Raw genomic sequence first — 21,306 nt, forward strand, 5'->3', positions numbered from 1 at the left:
CCAATTCATTTATGTTCATGTGATAAACTTTGAGCTCTAAATTCCAGACACAAATCTGAAAAACTATGGGAGGATCTGAAATATTAAAAGCTTGTAAATCAATATTCTTTTTGCAAAATGTGTGTGTATGTGCAGAAAAAAATGAGAACTTCTCATAAACCATGGCTCTTGCTGTTTTATGGTCCATTTTCCAGAAAACAGAGCATTTTTTATTACCTTTATAACTTTCTTGAATTAAAGAAATGAAGAGTATTGAATTTCAGACTACAAATCTGTTTCTTACATCTAGCTTTTAACTCCTATTGTACTTTTATTTTCTACTGTAAGGTCTCTCAGAGGGCATGAATGCATTAGCAGATTTTTTTGAGGGGGGTGGGTGGGGGGGGGGGGGGGTCATCAGGCCTGTCAAATTAACAAATTCTGTTGTGATTTGCCCTGAATACCTTGAAATGAAACCAGTCAGCAAATTTAATCGGCAATTTAATCGGGATAAACCCATGTGATGTTGTTTATTTTTCAGTTAAAATTTTCTTGAATCAGTACAATTTTACGTATTGATTATCTCCCTTTTAACAAACGCAAATGCACCCAATTGCCTTTAATTAAGATTGTAAACAAAAGCACTTCATATATGTTGCCCTCAATTACACATAGAATTGAAATTCTCACGAAATCATTCTGATTATTACAACTCGACAATCTCCGGCAGGCTAAGCAGTGTTCTGATTGAAAAGCAACCATTTACATAAATTGCAACAAAAAACTCACGCCTATCTTGAAATTTCGCAGCTGCATGCCAGTAGCTTTTACATGCAATCGCCATACACCTTTCAGGAGGACGTTTATAACAATTATCGGCACAGCAGTATATCCTAGATGTCAAACTCTCACCTAAATCATTGTTTACTTGTCGGAAAACAAGGCACTTGCATAATGTAATAAGGTGTCTTAGATAAAGTTAAATCTTGGCAGGATCTGGGACATATCTTTTCATACAAATGAAATATAATAACTCGAACAAACATTCACGAAAAGTAAGTGGGCCAGGCGAGGATATGACATCTAAAATTAGGTGGATCAGAAGTTCTATTGCCACTAGCAGAATCAGGCTGTGCGCGCACCACCTAAAATCGTACAAATTTACTTTTGATGTAAAAAAACAACAAGTGTCACCAAGCGTACGCCAACACAAACTCTATTGTTTTTATCTGTCAAAAAAGGGACATAACTCAACAATTATTACAATCAAAGTAACAGGCATTGCTGTAAATATGTGTATTGTCCCTAGCAACATGACTGTGTACCAAGTTTCATTTAAATATCTTACAAAACATGCACCATATGGACTGTATCTATGACTATAAGTAACAAACACATTTATAGGGTCAATGCCCACAACTTGAGCTAAGAAATATTAAGGAAAATAACCATAACTCTCAGGTCAAAAAGATACAATCAGAATTCATGATGTTCTCTGAAAAAGCCAGAAAAAGGCTTATCAGAACATGACCAGATACCACTTATCTCGAATCTTTGCCCTGAGGTATGGGTGCTCTTGAATATGACAAAACACAAACTGTTACCCCCTGTGATTGTTTACTTGATGAAGAATGGCAGCAGACCTCTCTATTGTTATTTATAATAAGCTACTGGTAGAACCTGAGTTGGAAAAAAGTTATTAGTGTCAATATAACCAAAGCTGCAAAACTACAGACTCATGCAATATCACCTATTTAGGCCAATGCGGGATACAAAATCAGTGTTTGGGGGGGGGGCAAAAGTTTGATTTTTTACTCATTATCATCACAAAATTGAATTTCCCTGACCCAATGGAATAATTGGTAATTTGATCAGAGAATCGGCCACCCTGCCAAAAACACTTCGCCATCGCTATAATTTTATTGCCTTAGTAAAAGAAAGATATATATGTATAAAAGATACTACAATAAAGATTTATCTATAAATTGCAATCTCATTTTTGTTTAGTTGATAAAAGTCTGCTGGTCACCAGAAAAAAGTGTCATTAAGCCCTGAAAAGTACTGGTTGTGCCAAACATTTAATGTTACTGATGAACCTGTGGCTTTACTAATCACCACAAAAAACATAAGCCATCTTGTTTAATACAATAATAATATCTATTATTAGCTACATACAGGGTTCAAAAGTTTAGATATATTTTTTTGCCATCCAATTTGTTTTTATAATGAAAAGGAAAGTAAAGGTAATGTATGTCAGTTTCAAACTCTTTTCTCCCCCAAATACATGTTTTTCTTCGAAACTTAGTAACCCTAGGATCACATTTAGGCCAAACAAAAATAATGTTGGTGATCTTGTTACTTGACAAAATTCCTGTAATAATTATTAATTAAGACCTATAATTATCTTAAAATAATTATATAAATGGAATTCTTTGGTGCATATTAATTGCAGCATTTATTCATCTGCCATTTGATTCTATCTATATATAAACCACTGCGCGTCTATAAACAAAGTTTCTGGTTTCCTGACAAATCCTATTCTTTTACACTGACCCTTATTTTATTCATTGCCACCTGACAAAATTTATTTGACCGATTATAGTTTATACTCCATGTAGGTATATCTTTCCAGTAATTTTTGCACTGCGTAAAGCTGCGAGGTCATTGCGAAATAGTTATTGGGCACTGTTTATAAGTTTAAATGTTGACCCACACGAAACAGCGTCAATGCCCATTTACATTATGTATTGGGTGATAGCTCTCGCTATGTTATGTTGACCAAACAAAACAGTGCTATTTAATGTATGAAAATAATATTAATATATTGCAAATTGATATTATCTTTACTTAAAAAAAATAACCTACCATGCAACCCTGTGTTTTGGAAGTGGAATCAGAAACAAACAATATTTTTCTTGACCTAAATACGATTCCATTACCACTACTGAATCATAGTACTTCAAAAACTGAATCACAATACTTTAAAAACAGCAAATCTTTTGTGTTTTATACATGTTTGATCCATTATGAAATTTTACAAAGCCATTGATTAAACTCTTAAAGGATGAAACAGATGTGAATATTTCTCATCAATTAATTGTGCCATCTGCCTTTTGAAATGTAAATCCTGTTGCATTAAATGGCATTGATGACAATGAAGAATTCAGATTCCAAACAAAAAGAATTTGGATCCCCAGTACTTAACCGTGTTCATGTTGTCAAGATTGATATTAGTTAAGTTGTTCTTAATGATTCTCTACTTGTTATATCATCGTTTTTCTTCAATGACAATCCATTAATTCTCTCGAAGGTAAAATATCATATCTGCCATGGGTTTTTTACCAATTTCCACAGCTAAAGCGCACTGGCAAAAACTCCGGCATTATGCTTCACATCTAATAGGCTCTGTAAATTATTTTGTTCTCAAATGGCTTCAGTATCAATGTCACAAATGTGTGAGCAAGTGGAATATTAATGTTTGCTTTTTGTTTTTTACCAAACTTATTATGTAAATTATTTCCTCCCAAACGCCACAGTGACTCGAATTTTGTCTACTTTATATGTATACTTATAAGTATGGGTTTTTTAACTGCATATATATATATATAAAGTTGTATCTTGATTAATTTGTGAATGGAACATTTGATAAACAATAACTTTGATCATAGTCACGACACATTTATTATCAAAAATAAAGTTCTATTTTCAGATATAATATTAGTTCACATGTGTGCAATACAATATAAACTAACTTTATATTAAACAACCCCAACACCTCCAAATTATATTCCATTTTTAGCCACTCACTGTGACTTACTTTAAAGCGTAATGTTCTTCGAAGCATGGCCTCACGAGTCACGAGATGTTTCCAGCTGGGTATACATATATGTATATATATAGTCGTGGCTTCCATAATTCTTTTATTTCCTTTTAATGTTTATTTATTTTTGGAAAAAACAGACTCATTATTAAAGTAAGAGTACATGCTCTATGTTAAGCTTTAAATTTAAGTAACAGTCTTAAAATAACATTTTCATTTTTATAACATAACAAAAGAAAGTTGGTTTGGTGTTATGTAGTTTAAACTTTGAGGTATAGAGGTAAAAGATTGCTTTTAACTGTTACAAAAACTCATTATTGTAGAAGATATAAGTTATTATTGATCTAACACAATTAATTTGTAAACTCATTATATGATATATCTATTTGATATACAAGTTTTCAAATCTTTTCGAATACTGCTATTATTATAACTAAGCTCCAGCCAGCATTCTTAAATACTATATTTTCATGTAATAATGTAATACGAGATAAACATACTTTTACGCATACAACACTTGAACTGTAATCTTTTAAATTTGATTTTGAAAATCGAGTCAAGTTTAAGACATAATTATTGACTTAATATTTTTTATGAATACCAGCCCAGGCAGGGAGCATCATGATATATGCTTCGGAGTGTCTTATTATATAGAAGCTTGGACCATAACAAGTGTCAAACATACATGTGATAATTTCTTGGGTCGATTCCGGGACACCCATCGTAATGTCAACGCACACTAGGGGGGTCCGGGGGCATGCCCCCCCGGAATTTTTTTTAAATGGGGAACGTCTGTGGTGCATTCTATAGCATATCTGGGGCTATTTTAGTCGTTTTTAACGTCGGGAAAATGTACCTATTTTGACTGCCAAGACGTATTTTTGACTTGACATGGTTTTTTTTTTTTCTGCATTTTCTTGAAAAAATAAAACCACCAGATATTTTCCCAGGCTTTAAATGAAGTGCTAACCAGGAGGATATGCAGTCTACTTTCGGTTTCATCAAAACAGGAAATAAACAACTATACGGGCACCTGTTTTCCCGCGCTTTTGAGAACATGCGTTACAAAATATTTATTTTTTCATCACATTTAAAACGTTTACAATTTATGACACACAATATTTTTCAGACGATAAAGAAGATTTTCCAGTCGATGAGCTTTTTTCCGTTTGGAGATGCATATAATTTTGATAGAGACGTGTCAACAATCGGCTGTATAAAGCAATCACGTGACTTACCATGGTCACGTGATTAAAGCACTCTATATAATCACCTGTAAACCCCATATCGTCAGTTTTATTTCGGCGTAAAAGTACACACGATAGTTCGGAAAAAAGGTCAAAACACTAAAATTCCTTATGGACGCATAAGTTGTTAAAAGTATAACGACGTATCGACTTTGAAATTTGAAAGGAATATGGGATGTTTTCCGTGTTTTAATTTTGTTTTTTTTACTCATTTTGTCACTTTCTTTGAACTTACCTTCATGTTTGTTGGTAAAATGTGTGAAAAATATCAATTCATCAATTAAAAGCTATCATTCATAAGACCAAACAAATCCATATGAAAACAATGAATTTGTATACAAGAACCCTCCCCCACTCGTTAAGCACAACAATAGGCCGATAGATCAATTATCGGGTGATTGACGATGACCTCGACGACACACGTACCAATTAACGGATTAGTGTCAACATGTCCTGTGTTTTACGACCAGTGTCCCGGACAGGCAAAATAGCTGACTTACATTGGTAAAATTAAGATAATCGATTCCGATTCCGAGATTTTTTTTTTTTTTTTCGTTTTTTTTTTTTTATGACTTTCCGGGACAAACATGCACCCTCCGTGACTCCGTGACAGAGATACGATTTCCGGGACAATCCCGGACGTCCGGGACGTTATCACATGTATGTGTCAAACCAGGCAAAACTGGGGGGGGGATGATAACCAAGATGTGCTCTAACAGTATGGCTGATCAAACCCATCACCTACAGCCCCTTGGGTGAGAGGCAGATCCTATAGCTACATGAAGATCATTGAAGATCATTGGCCACTCTAGTTTAAACCTTACTCAGGCCAGACAGCTAAGACAAAATTACAAAAGAAACCATATTACAAGGGGGGAGTTAACAAATCTCTCTGGGACTATATCAGTTTTCCCAAAAGAATTATTAATTTCATACACCATTGATTTTGGCTCCAGCACATCCAAATCATTATAATCTGTCTGGCTTATTATTGGCACTTTTGTCTGTCCAAGCACTCCATCATGTCAGTATTTATTTAAGGACTTATTTTTCTTGACATAATAAAGAAGTTTTTTTAATTATTTTTTCGTCTTTTCCTGTGTTACATAAAATATATATTATGATTGATTATTTAAGTGTAAGTCGATATTGGACAAATTTCATTATCGATATGTAAATATAATCTTACTGGACATCCACAACTGTTCATTAAATCCTAAATAATCGAAAGTCAATAAAAAATGAATATTAAATGTTGTAATGAAAATAAAAATTATGTTTAAATAAAAAATGAATTAATAAAATTATATTGTGATTTGGTAAATTCATTACATCAATTTAAATGATTAAAATATATGATGTTTAATCTTCTGCTTAAATCCTATTTTAGGTAAAAAATAATCAAAAAATAAATAATCATATCATCAATTATCGCCGATAATTAGGGAGCTCATCAAGGATTATTGATTATATTCATTCAATTATTGCACCATCTGACAGACTAACATTTCAGGACTTCTAAAGACTAATGATGATTTTCTCCTGCTACAATTTCTGGATAATAAAAATGTTATGTGGTTTCACTATTATGCACCAGTCAATTGTAACCACGCCCCTACCCCCCAAGGTCCGGGGGTGGTATACCGGGCAAAGCCAGAGAAATGGGCTGTGATTTTAGTCCACGCTATTCCCTGACCTGGGGGGGGGGTACAAATGACTGGTGCATAAAGAGACAGTGAATGCCCTCAGATAGTGAATACATCTATATAAAAGAATGTTTTAAGATTTTTACTAAATTTACGGAGATAAATAATCCATAAATATAATTTAAATTCTCATTTTTATAAATATTCAACAATAGTAAAGTGATACACCCAAGTTTAAAGTGACCTTATTAAAGAAGAGAAATAAAGCAAATTTTCACACATGTCAAACACAAATTAGAGATGTCAGGTTCCAGTTACAATCAATTATTAACCGCAGCCACCACCACAACCAAATTAAGCACTGAAGCAAGAAAAAGGGGCTATCGAATTTCACCAGGGAACAACTTTCCTCTCGCAAATGGACATAATGTTCATGATTTGGTGTCACCACATTCAGTTCTCCATCCTCATAAGGACATCCCATTAAATTTACGCTCGCAATATTTACTCAGTATCAAATTTCGTCGATTAAGGATGTTGAATTATGAGCATCTTCAAAAAATTATGGATTTTGTACAATTTGTTTGAAAATGTAATTATTTAAACATTGATAATATTATGAGTCAAAATTACAATCATGTTACCATTGCCTGTAATAACTGGAAGATGTGCATCAGCTGCTTTAACCTAGCTGTAATGTCTCTATCTGATATAATGTCTTAAATTACAATAATATCAATTTTTTATTGACTGGGGTGATCTATGGGAATGAACTTTTCCCTCAGATTATATACCTACAAACATATAAAACACTTTTGTAAGCAAGCTTCTCTGAAATGACTCATTCCAATTTCAATATCCATCGAAACCCCCTTATAATCCCCCCACCCTGAAACCAACCAATTAATCTGCCTTAATTTGGCCTTGACGAGATAAAAGAAAGTCAGAAAATGCTCTTAAATTTTAAGTTTTTGTTACAACATAAAATTAAAATTTTAATGAAAGAAGGGCAGAGTGAGCATTTATTAAGCAAGAAAGCCTTTCTTAAGTCATAAGGATTTTACATAATTTGCTCTAACAGACTTATATTTTAATAGTGTTTTCGTGAGGCCAAAAATTATTATGATATGTCAGTTGTCTAAAATAAAGTAATAAAAATGCAATTCAGTCTTTAAACGATTAAGTGTACGTGGGAGAATGCATGATAGTGTTGGAAATGTAGGTTATTATCTTTATATCATGCTCTAAAAATAGTCAAGGTAATAATTGAGAAGCTAAAAATCTGATTTTCTGGCTGAACTATTAAATTTGTAAGTCCAGTACTCTGCAAATATCAAAATCTTTCATAAATGATAAAAGGCTTCACCTTTTTCATATAATTACTATTTTATGCATTTATTTTATTTGGACATAATAAAATAAAAACTGCAATAAAGATCATTTTCGGATAAAGAAATCAAATCAAATCACATCAAAGGTTAAAACAGGTCGTAAAAAGAGAAACATTATCTCAAAAGGTTATGATTATTATAAACTTCAGATCACAGGCCAACAATTTAGAGTATTTCTTTTTCTCATTAATGTTGTGTATACATTTAAAATTATAAGTCATAGTTTATACATAACTTAGAGCCATCACAGGAGTGACATATGCCCCCACTAGCCGTATGGAAACAAGAAGAGCAAACTAATTTCCACACCACTACTAATGTATGTATTTCATGGTGATTAACGAATGTACCAATTAAACTCATGTACCTAAAATTATTTAAATCTGTTGACCTTTCATCACCATTTGTTTTTACCAAATAATTTAAAAAGGGGCAAAAAGGGGCAATAACTCTGATAATCATTGGTCAATTAACTGAACATGATAGTGCTTTATAGTATTAATAAGCACTAACATGTTCAGTTGATGTAGTTATAAACCCATTGAGCAAATGCTTTTAAATCCATTGAATTGTCCTATATAACACCGTATTTTTGGCAATCCTTAAAAATTTATAGTTTGATACCTGAAAGTCAAAACTGTATTTGCTTGCGACAAACATGTGTACCAATTTTTTTTAATATTTCAACCCCTTCCTGAGATATTGCGTGGAGAAGACCAACAGTCCAACTGACTCACAGATATATATTATACTCAGTATAGACTAATGAACAAGGTCAATAGTATATATATTAATATATTGTACCCGCCCAACTCAGTTTTCTGAGGCTCATGTGCGCATGTAACACTACTGTAAACAGTTGCTTTAAGAAGTTTTGCATAAAACTATTGCATGGATGAAGAGTATAGTCCTCAGCAGGCATGCATGCATGATGATTATTAAGAAAACTTCCCTGTTTGAACCTTTAGTTATTTTGGGAACAAGATTCATCACAATTAAAGTGCTTTAAATTTGGATTAAGGGAATTACATGGAGATATAGTTGTTTCGTAATTGAGAATTCTGCATGATTTAAACAATTTCACCATCAATGCCTGAAGATGCCCAGTTAAAAAAAAATCTGTGTCATGTAAGACAACTCCAGTACTGTAGGGCGAATTCTTGCAGAACATGAAAGAAACACATTTTAAGGATGAACTAAGTTCATCTGATAAAGGCAATTATTTTTCTAGCTTGATAGCAATCTGTGTATATAGGAAGGTGTGATATTATATTGATTTTGGCTTGTTAAACTGTATCTATAATGCCATCTTATTGGGGTATAAATTATATATTTTTATGGTGTATGAATATCTCTTTATGACAAATATAAATCAATCAGACATCTAACAGCAAGAGTTATATGTAATAAATATTGATCAAACGATATGTCACAATTTACCGTATAGCAAATAAAAAATGAATGCCATTTAATTATAAACAAATTGCATCATAAATAATAGCAGAAATAAAATTACTGTTAAACCGGTTTAAGAATCATTTCAACTCCTTCGCAGTGATTTCCCTTGGCAAGAGTTGTGTTTAATGATGCAATGGGAAGGAAGCTCTGTCCGGCGTTTTTAAACGATTAAATTCAGCTTTATAATAGGATTAAAAAATTCTTGAATGTATAAAATACATGTTTGCACTTCAATTGTGCCATTTTTAAGACTTTAAAAAAATCCCCATTACGCTTATTGAATGAAACCAAGGTACATTACACTTTACAAAAAAACATATGGGCGTACAATACACTTCAAGAAAAAAGTTACCTGTAGCTCTGGATAAGTATTAACTTACTCTTTCAGACTCACTCATCATGATTAGACTATTCAATAGGCCTAAATAATGTTTGAAAGTTGTTTATTTCCAAGTTCCTTCAATTAATTGCTTGTAAAAACACCATTCAGGTATAATTCAACAAACAAAAAAGATCTTGAGACTCTTTAGTTCTCCAGTATTGATTCACTAGAAAACAGATGTTGTTTAAAGTGTTTCATGCATGGAAAATATAAAAATGTGAGGATGAAGACTTAACATTCATGCACTTATTGTCTGAACAAAAAAAAACTCACCAGGTAAAAACGATTAGTCAATTGCATCATTGGATCTTATATTATAGCGGTCTCAAGTTTTTCCCTTTTTCATATTCAAGAAATATATAAAAATGGTTGTTAATAATTATGGCAAAAAAAAAGCTGACTCTTCACCTGTTAAAATTGTTTATACTTGAATCATGATTTTTTTTTTTAATTGTGAACATTATTAACCTAACAGGATGTTTGAAATAAGCACTCTAAACAGTAAAATATAATATATTGTAAATGAATAGCATTAAAATGATCCTTTTTAGCATTAAAAAAGGAACAGCTTTAAAGTATAAAATACGATAAATTCATAGGGGCCGAATGGCCAAGCTTTCACTATGTTGACAGCCACGTCTAGTATTTCAACAGATGGGACGTGCATTATAATAATCTGTTTTAATCGCCAGCATCAGGTATTGATTTTTTGAAGACAAAGAATATTTCTGCTTGAACACGTTTTTTAATGAAAACTATTAAATTATGGATTCTGATTCATATCTGATGAAACCAAAGTTGTGAATTTGTGGGCCGGGAAATTTGAATTAATTATTTATTACGGTACCTTTAATAATCATTCAATAGAGGATTTTACTCACTCAGTTAATAAATTTTCTACTGCCATGATATAAGACCACCATGCAGATGCATACATAACATTTTACAGTTGTATTTTACTGTTTGTCTTGTTTGAAAAAGACTTTAAAAATTAAAAATTAATTGTATATGTATATATGTATATATAAGAAGACCATTGTGACATTTAAGTTATTTAAACTATATTCATATATACAAAACATGTCATAAACCTGTAGTCAAAGTAATCTTTTTTAAGTTTAGCTTAAAATTAGTTCCATTTTTAGTTAATACTAAAATGATGTTTTTAACGAACTTTATCAAACTTATCAAACTTTAAGTCTTTTAATTGTCTCACTTAATAATGAATCAAGTCTATACAATGTTTATACAATAAACAAACAAAGACCTCGTTATGACACGTACTGGCCCAAGATAGACATAATTAAATACAGTCAAAAGAACAAAAAAAAATGTTTTACTTTTCCTTAAGGCCGCCAGCTTTCTTTGGACAAATACTCATCATTTAAGGTGGACATGTCTTCGTCCATATTAAAGTATAATAACCTGAAGGCTGATAAAAATATATTACAAAAAAACTTGTTTGGTTTATAATAGTACAGTACTTTGTCGTATGATCATTAATTATAGTCCTTAACAAAGCTGCGACATGTGTTTATTAAGTCTTAAAGGCGATGTTTCATATAATTACAGAATAACATCTATAATATAGGTAGTTTTAATATATGAACATTTTGTTGTAATTTTACTAAACTTTTCTTTTAAATTTATTTTTTTTGTTGCCAAGCTGAAGTATATAATTTAAACTTGTATAATTAAGCAATTTAATTTATCATTATAATTAAGTTGTACAACTTTTGCAATTTCAAGATAACTTAAAATTCCCCAGGGCGCCATGTTATAATTTACATTTGTAATTAAAACATGGCGGTAATAAGGCCAGCCTGTGATGATTGTACAAAACATTTTTGTTTTGATAAAAAAATGGCAGACCAATTTACTGCTCAGACATAAGAAACATAATAATAATGACAAAGTCAGGACTAGGTATAAACCTTTCTTCACAAAGATATGACCACCTGTTTCTAGCAGATTCATGTCAATTAGGACTCCTACAACCACTCAGGAGCTGATAAGCCTTTAGGCCGGCAGGGTGTGAATAAGTGATTATGTATGCCCTGTGTGGGGTCATTCAGTTGATCTAGTGGAACACAGTGTGATTTCCTGCCTATGTATACATGTGTTCAATCATGAATAGTGATTGAATCATAGACATGGTGCAAAAACCAGGATTTACATTCATTTAAAATGCATACAATTACATACACTGATAAAATTGATATAAGATTATTATTAAGTACTTCCAGCCACCAGGTCCATCAGAAATCGTAGTATCACCAATGGTGGCTGAGAAACAGTTATATGGTCCAATTTAAGTATAAGGGGGTGCACCGCACTCCCCCCCCCCACGCCCCCCACTCCATTTCATAACGAATGTTCCTTTTTTATCTACATGAATACAAATTAATATTTTACAATGTTGTAACATGGACCTATAAACCATAGGTCCGTGGTTGTATGTATATATCGAATAATTCCAAATTTCTAGGTTTTGCATTACACTGCATACCAATATCTTGAGTCCTGAGCCCCAGAATACTGCGGTGGTGGTGGGTGTGATACTGGCAGATATAGTCGAAAAATTCTTTTAAATTACTATAAATTAATTCCATAATGTTTTTAAAACCATTTTGTTTTCTCATTGTTCACATGGACATTTTTGGCGCTTTGCACGAGTAATCGGCGCATTGCAACATCAAAGCATGTAAAGCTGCACAAAAACAGCTATTCAAAGAAAATCTTCATAATAACGCTCTGATGAAAACACACACAACACTTACCTGAAATAAGGAAAGAAAATAATATCCAGGCACATATCGAGTAAATCCAGGTGTTCACCATGATTTCAACTTTCATTCTGTCAGTGTTCGTCTGCTCCGAGTTACACGCTGTTACGATTTTCCGATCTAAAATTAGAAGCAGAATTGATGACGAGGCTGCGCGCACCTGGTAGTTAATGAATATTCAATTAACCGGAACATGTTTTATTACATCTCCGCAAGGGAAATAGTGCTATGATTACGGAAATGTTTAGATCGATGCAATAAAATTCAAAATGCTTCAACGGCCTAATTGAAGGTAAACATACGCCTGTTTACCTAATTTTACGTACTTTTAAAGGTAATCAACACCGACAGCGAACATTTCATGACAAATCCAATTTCGAAATTTGACCGCAAAATGTCTTTACTTAAAAAGATAATCGGGTTATTCACCACAACTATGATGTTACCATTTAACTTTGGTTTCTTTTACTTCTCAATCATATCCATTAAGTTCTTTTAGGTTATTAAGTTCGGTTAAATGAAGATGACACGGACCTATTGTGATGTCAGTCTGGGGCCAATAATACAATCTGACTCCCAGGTGATGTTGATGATATTTCTAATTAATACATTTTCTTTCTCTCATATATATATATGAAGCTGAACAACCTAAATACACAGTATTATAAACAACATAATTATGTCCATTGTCATAAAACTATTAAATGAGTCGTGTAACATGAAGCCTAGATAGAGAAAACAAAAACTAGACTATTTAACAGGGGATGTTATCGCACCCCAATCACCATCATTGTCCATCAGAATCATCCAATGCCAGATCCTTGTTTATTTCCCATCAGGAATAATAATAATAATAATAATAATAATAATAATGATGATGATGATGATGATGATGATGATGATGATGTTGATGATGAGGAGGAGGAGGAGGAAGAGGAGGAGGAGAAGGAGGAGGATAATATTAATAAAAATAATAAAATAATAATAATAATAATAATAATAATAATAATAATAATAATAATTGATGATGATGATGCTGATGATGCTGCTGCTGCTGCTGCTGTTGCTACTGCTGCTGCTGCTGCTGCTGCTGCTGCTGCTGCTGCTGCTGCTGATGATGATGATGATGATGATGATGATGATGATGATGATGATGATGATGATGATAAAAACAATAATAATAATAATGATAATAATAACATCAAACCACGCATAGTTTTAATTCTACATTTAAATACATGTGCGAGTACTGTACATGATATATACATGTCTGTCGCAAGCCACGCATGTCAGTACATGTATGTTTAAACAAGGCCATCATTGTGAGGTTCATCCATATCAATGATCGTGTATTTCGACATGTAAACATTGGCATCACCCGGTATCTTTGCAGGTAATCGACACCACTCGATTAATGAGCTGGACACGTGCCATCGGACATTAGTTCGGCACCCACGGGCGTAGCTTTACGCGAATGTCTAAGGATGTGGGGCCATATTAATATGATATGATACGACTCAAAAAAGTATAAACATTGATTTATATCGGGACCAACAGCTTTCGTAAATAAATTCTTTGAAACCAAGTCCAAGCTAGGTGTTATTATATACGACATGATACTTCCAGCATCGGTTAGAATCTCAAACCCCGCATAATTCCGATATCTTCGGGAATGTCCGTTAAGACCAATAGCTTCCGCTACTACATTCATCATGCTAAGCGGAGAACAACAGCCACGCCGGATGTATGCGCCGACTTGCATGTTGATTCAGCCCAAGCTACGCAAATAGCTACCCCGCCGGTGCTCTTCCGGTAGCTCAGCATAACTTCGGCGCCTTCGGGAATGTCCATCGGGACTAATAAATGTTAACATATTAACATACATCCGTCGGGAAAGTACCATGCACTGTCTCAACTGTAGACACGATGCTGTGATATGAATCCCAAATGGGCTATAAGGTTACATGTCAGTAAGAGAGGTTCCTGTCAGGGCTTGGTTTAACCTTGATCTGACACGACACATATTTGTCCTTTGAAAGTTATAATAATGGTTTTCATTAATCATAATTCCTGAGTCATTGTAAGGATTATTCGATAATGCGTGCCCTTTGTAAACTTAAGATGCTCTTGGAACTATTGAGTCATCTTTAATAGTTTTCTCTGAACAACTTTAAATGGACACTCTATCAGTGTTTGGCCGCCGCGATACATCATAGAAAAGAGAAATTCTAGATTGTATTTAACGATTCAAAGCATAATCGTAGGCCTATTTAAAGTTGCATTCTCTCACAGATTGATTGTTTTGACATTTTTTGTCTTGAAATGAGCATTTGTTTTGGAAACCAGTGATATAAGACTTCTGACAAACGAGCATATCGCAGTTTCCTTATTTACGTTCGAAAATTGATGTTTTATGGCTAAAAGAGTTACTTACGCTTTAAGAAAAATAAAATGTACGGCGGTTTACTGAGAGAATCTGCGAGAATGGAGCTTTAAGGTATCTGAAGTACATATAAGATTAACTCGTCTTCAAAATCATGCCAATGGTCATAATATTACATTGTGTTGCCTGGTGATCCTCCTATCATTTATGTTTCATATGGAAAGATACTGCTGGCTGAAAACGTGCAGTATATGTCAAATATAACCAGATATTTATTATATATAACGTTATGGCTGTTAGTATTTTGGTCTAATACTTCAACTTGTTTACATATAAAGTTATAGCAGATTGAATTGTTGTTCTTACATTGAAATGAAAACGGACGTTCAATTACCAATGACATACAATATAAGTGTATACGTGGCATGTATTTATGCAACAATCAATTGTAAGCGCCCCTCCCCTGGGGGGAACCAGGGTTAGCCTGGGTAATGGGCCGTGTTTTTACCTTATAGGTGGCCCCGAAGTGTCGGGTGAGTGCGGTGGTTTTGTCTTCGCGCCCAAAATAGCGGGGAATCTGCCATACCTAGGGTCCCTGGGGTGCGGGGGCATTTGGCGGGAATTTTACCAGCAGTTCGTCTCCGCAGGGCGGTGATTTTACCCGGGCTTCGCTGACCCGAAAGTGAAAGTACCCGTTATTCCCCGGACCTGGGTGACCGTGGTTACAATTGACTGGTGCATAATTTGTACCATTTCGGTACAATATAAATAAAGAATATATCTAACATGCCTGAGCTTTAAACAGGTACTCCTGTGAGCAAAAAATTCACATTCCATGAATCCAGGTAACAACAACTCGGTCAAGGGTTGACTTACACAAATATTTGTTTCTCTTCGGCACCTATTTTGCTTTTTTTCTGCCCCAAAAACAGAATCTAGGATTAAGTGTCTTAATTTTGTACTGTCTAACATATTTTAGCTCGACTGTTGCGAAAGCTGACACTAAGTAGCTTATATAACCACGCGCAAGTCCGATCAGGATTGATCTATGTCCTATAAAAGAGAAACTCGGCAGCGCTCCCGCCAGAATTTGAAAAGGGCAGGGTGCTAGAAAGGGCACACTTGATGCGCCTTGAATGAGCCTTTTTGGGGCACTTGCGCAAGGGCCAATGCTCAATTCGTATTGTGTATGTGTTGTAACTACTTTCAGTACTAATAGTCTGTTATGAATACCTTAGCTGTTATCTTTACTTTAGTGTCAAAATTAATTATATTTATTGTTTTATACTTATTTCTGAAAGTTGACTCTGTGAAACAAAAGTGTACGGCACAGCAGGGTGAAGTGAAATGGCAGCAGGGTGCTGGAAAAGGGCAGCAGGGTGCCCCATCCTACTATTTAGGGCTAGCTGGAGCAGTCTATCGTATATACAGATGAAATGATCATGTAGTCATGTCGACTCTTATATTTTTATTTTTACTTGCGAGTATAATAACACGACATGTCACAATCATTATGTCGACTTATCAGGTAAATATGTGAACCAATCCGACATAATTATTGCGTGTTAATAACTCGTTAGTCAACATAACAGAAGACGACATGAATAATTGATCACATGAACATTAAACTATGCACCCCCCCCCCCTTCCAATAACATTTTGAGGGGCCATTTGCAATCATTAAATTGCATTTTTTCTTTGCAATTTAATTAATAAAAACCCCGCATAGTTACCATTTGTTTATGTCTATGACTTTTACTGCTATGTTCTTTGATCGTAACAAACCTACAACGTCACAAGAAGATATTTAAACTATTTATCTCCAATGCTCATCGTGGCTTAAAGCTGCACTCTCACAGATATACCATTTTTTGTCTTGGAAAGAGCAAATTTTTGGTTAAATATCTGCGGTTACTAACGGTTTAAGAAAAAATGCCTAAAATATCTTTTTTTTAACTTAAATATAAAAATCTGCGGTCTAATTTTTTGTCAGCAGTCTTATATAACTGGTTTCCACGGATTTTCGCAAAAAATGGCTCGTTCCAAGACAAAAAAGTCAAAACGTTCAATCTGTGATATTGCAGCTTTAACACGTATTCAAAATCAATACATACACAAATATTATTAACATCAATTTTGACTGATAAACCTTTAACCACTTACTAAATGATACATCTGTGGAAAATATTTATTACTGATAACAAGATTGTAACCGTGTATTTGATAGCTGAAACTGCATTTTTTAATGATTTACTGTGATCTACTATCGTTCCATTAGGTAGAAATAACTCGGTTTCTGCACCTTTCTTTTAAATAATCTCGGTATCCTTCATAAGAACCATTGATTTCGACATTTATTCATCCTTTTTGATATATTAAAACAATTGTATCATTTGGGATAAGTCTGATTTTGGAGTAAGAGTGCATCTTTAACGCATGCGCATTTGTTTGCCAATTTGTCTTATTTGCAAATACGGCGTTCAAACAGCAGTCTGTGAAAGTGAGTGGTCGATAATACAAATACGGATGAGTCATTATGTCATATCAACATATATTCAGTTTGGCAGTCAGTTTGCAAAATATCACATTACATAACTTACTAATATCTTATTTACATTGACACGGATATCATCAGCTAATTTAACATCCGCCTTTGGCGTGGGCTTTGTCAATTCGGCACGTAGGTATGCTTTTATTAGATCTGGGTAACAAACCACTTTCTACAAGGAACCATATTACTTTTATACCGGCCTAAATTGCTGTAAACCACCCGCAGCGGTTGACATGCGTAAAAGTGACAGCTATGCTCGAGTGATACACGTGAAGCTCGTGCATTCCTGCGAGCAAACAAGTCAGCCTCCTGGTATAAATTCCGCAACACGTGGATTCATTCAAGGTCAAGAAAATTACGTTCTGTAAATTCTTTAAAATATATATCCAATTTACACTGTTTTTGAAATACATTTTTTAAAATTCGATTATTGTAGTAAGCACTTTTAAAAAGCTGTTGTTTAACGTTTTATCGCTAGAGAAAAATCGTGGAATAGTTCATGTAAATATGCCAGATTCATTAACATCGTCCATAACCATTGCTAGACAATGGCCATACCTCCTCGACTAATCCGGTTATCGATGATAAAATCAATACCGATTGACCAATACCCGATCAGCTGTCATTTCCATGGACACCGACCGTGTGGTGATAATCCCTAGGTGACAGTTTTCGGAAAACGTAGCTTTAAAGTCATAAAAAAGATTCGCACTGTTTCCAATGTTTGTATACCAGAGCGATGATGCTATGCGTTAGATATATCATTATCAAACCTCTTTTGAATGGGAATGCGGTTTCCATTAAAAGCCAAAATATCCTGGCGTCCCTGCATATGACCCGTAGCTGTGTTTCATAAACTACGTTGTCATGTTGACTTGTAATCATTAAAATGTACTTTCAGTCGTGTATTTCCTATAAACTTCAAGTAATAACACGTACCATTGAAATAAAATACGCAAATACGCATTAGCCTCGCATAACAAGAGGCTCTTAAATGTTCTTTGAAATATTTCCGTTACTTAAAGCTTGCATGGCTAATATGCTTGAACAATATTTAATGGTTACTTCAGTGTAATATATAAGGGTTTAGAATGAAAATGCGGCTTTATTGTATTTATGTGACATCATAACATCATGGAAATCATCGTACAAAACAACATGTTTAAAATGGGACATTGCACTTTTATTCGAAGTGCGCCGTTTCACAAATGTTAAATCACTTAGGGATAGAAAGAAAATTGATGTGTCTAACTTTTGTAACTGATGTATGCCTTCGAGCATCTTATGCATTATTCATATGTTTCTGTTTAAGCTGTAGTTCTTTTCTGAAGCTGGACATGTCATCCCATGGACAAAACATACCATGCCATTTGACAAGGTGGACAAAGATCACACATCATTTTAACAAGGTGGACAAAAAATCCCTCAAGTTTATTTTTGACAGTCTGGACAAAACAAGCATGAAGCTGGATCCTTTTTCAACCTAGTCAAAAATGGCATGGGATGCTTTGTCCATGGGATGTTTTGTCCTATATTCGTTTTATTTATATGTAAAAAATGTACCAAAAGAGAAAACAAATATGGAAAATATATATAACAAATGAAAACAATTATCTTCTAATTGTTTGAATGTTTTAATTATTGCCTTCTAAATATGTTGTAATACATTACGTAATAAGTAGACACAGCATGGATATTCACACTAGTCACCGACTCCAGATTTTGAAAAAAAATGCTAAAAAATATACATACCTCCGCACTAATCTTCCATGAAACTGTCACTGTAATATTCAAGTTATTTAGGCCATCCATCACAAGCACAAATTTATTGACTCAAAAAATATATTTCCCGGAAACTCTCAAACTTTTGCATCCATTCCCAACTATCACGAAACAAACTATTCCAAACGACCCATTGTAAATACATGCCATAAATAAGTTATATAGTTCAGATCGATGAAGTCTAATCAGATCCGGAAGGAAATTGTTCAACGATTCTAGTGCTACAAGACCGCCCTAGCCTGATACATTTCAGTATTCATTCACAAATAACTGCCTGGCTCTACGTTCCGGCAGTACTTGAGTATCTAGCTTTTCTGTTGCTGCATTTCTCCTGTAGCAGCATAATGTTATAGTATGTATGTTTTGTTGTTAATGCTGTTTCTGGTGGCTACGCTGGTGCTGTTACTGATGGTGTTGCCGAAGATGTTATAGCAGCAATAACACCCGCACCAGTAGAACTAATAGCCAACTTTCATTTACAAATAACTACAGCTGATAAGCTAAAAGTACAGTCATTTATATGTTGGCTGATTTCTGCCATTTCGTGTTTAACTGACGGGGCGAAAATGCGGGAAGAAGCGCGGCAAAAGCCGAAAAGTAGCGTGCGAAAAACCTTCATTTAGCGCAGTGTCGCATTTTTGCCCTTCAAATTGGTGCATTGTCGCTTTTTGCCCTGCCGTTCTGCGCATTGTCAGAAGTTCACCCTGCCACTTGACGCATTGTCGAAAGTTTCGCCCTATCACTGGACACATCGTCGAATTTTCGACCTGTCACTTGACACATCGTCGAATTTTCGCCCTGTTACCTGACACATCGTCGAATTTTCGCCCTGTTACTTGACGCGTTGTCGAAATTTACGCCCTGCCACTTGAAGCGTTGTCGAATTTTCGCCCTGTTACTTGACGCGTTGTCGAAATTTACGCCCTGTTATTTGAGGCGTTGTCGAAATTTACGCCCTGCCACTTCACGCGTTGTCGAATTTTCGCCCTTTCACTTGACACATCGTCGAATTTTCGCCCTGTCACTTGACACATCGTCGAATTTTCGCCCTGATACTTGACACATCGTCGAATTTTCGCCCTGTTACTTAACGGGTTGTCGAAATTTACGCCCTGCCACTTGACGCGTTTTCGAATTTTTGCCCTGCCACTTGACGCGTTGACGAATTTTCGCCCGGCCACTTGACGCGTTGTCGAATTTTCGCCCTGTCACTTGACGCGTTGTCGAATTTTCGCCCGGCCCCTTGACGCGTTGTCGAATTTTCGCCCTGTCACTTGACGCGTTGTCGAATTTTCGCCCGGCCCCTCGACGCGTTGTCGAATTTTCGCCCGGCCACTTGACGCATTGTCGAATTTTTGCCATGTCACTTGACGCGTTTTCGAATTTTCGCCCGGCCACTTGACGCGTTGTCGTATTTTCGCCCGGTCACTTCACGCGTTTTGGAATTTTCGCCCAGTCACTTGACGCGTTGTCGAATTTTCGCCCGGCCACTTGACGCATTGTCGAAAGTTTCGCCCCGCCACTTCACGCATTGACGAAAGTCTCCCCCGCCACTTGACGCATTGTCGAAAGTCTCCCCCGCCACTTGACGCATTGTCGAAAGTCTCCCCCGCCACTTGACGCATTGACGAAAGTCTCGCCCTGTTACTTGACGCATTGTCGAAAGTTCCGCCCTGTCACACTGTCGAATTTTCGCCATGCCAGTTGACGCTCCCCCCCCCTCCTGACGCTCCCCCCACCCTGCCAACTTGACGCATTGTCAATTTCTCGCCCTGCCACTTGACGCATTGTCAGAATTTAGCTCTTTCGTCTTGATGATACGACAACAAGAAATGGCAGAAATAACTCAACATCCGCATATACCTAGTACGTAATGTACAG

The 21,306-nt window shown here is 35.0% G+C and overlaps 1 protein-coding gene across 3 annotated transcripts in view; it reads right to left on the reverse strand.

The window, feature by feature from the left end:
* The window catches only part of LOC128239458 (uncharacterized), a 38,114-nt gene extending 18,272 nt beyond the window's left edge, over nucleotides 1-19,842 (reverse strand). Inside the window, exons 1-3 of one of the 3 annotated variants that reach the window (XM_052956097.1) lie at nucleotides 19,396-19,842; nucleotides 16,826-16,877; nucleotides 12,704-12,829 (exon numbers count right to left, since the gene is read on the reverse strand). In XM_052956097.1, the coding sequence (XP_052812057.1) occupies nucleotides 12,704-12,779 (76 nt within the window). In that variant the 5' untranslated portion in view covers nucleotides 12,780-12,829; nucleotides 16,826-16,877; nucleotides 19,396-19,842. Of the gene's footprint in view, nucleotides 1-12,703; nucleotides 12,830-15,600; nucleotides 15,619-16,825; nucleotides 16,878-19,395 lie in introns of those variants that run through there. The other 2 variants (XM_052956096.1, XM_052956098.1) reach the window with 2 other exon arrangements.
* Nucleotides 19,843-21,306: the final 1,464 nt, after the last annotated feature.

Source organism: Mya arenaria, chromosome 6, assembly GCF_026914265.1.
Source record: "Mya arenaria isolate MELC-2E11 chromosome 6, ASM2691426v1".
Lineage (NCBI taxonomy): Eukaryota > Metazoa > Mollusca > Bivalvia > Myida > Myidae > Mya > Mya arenaria.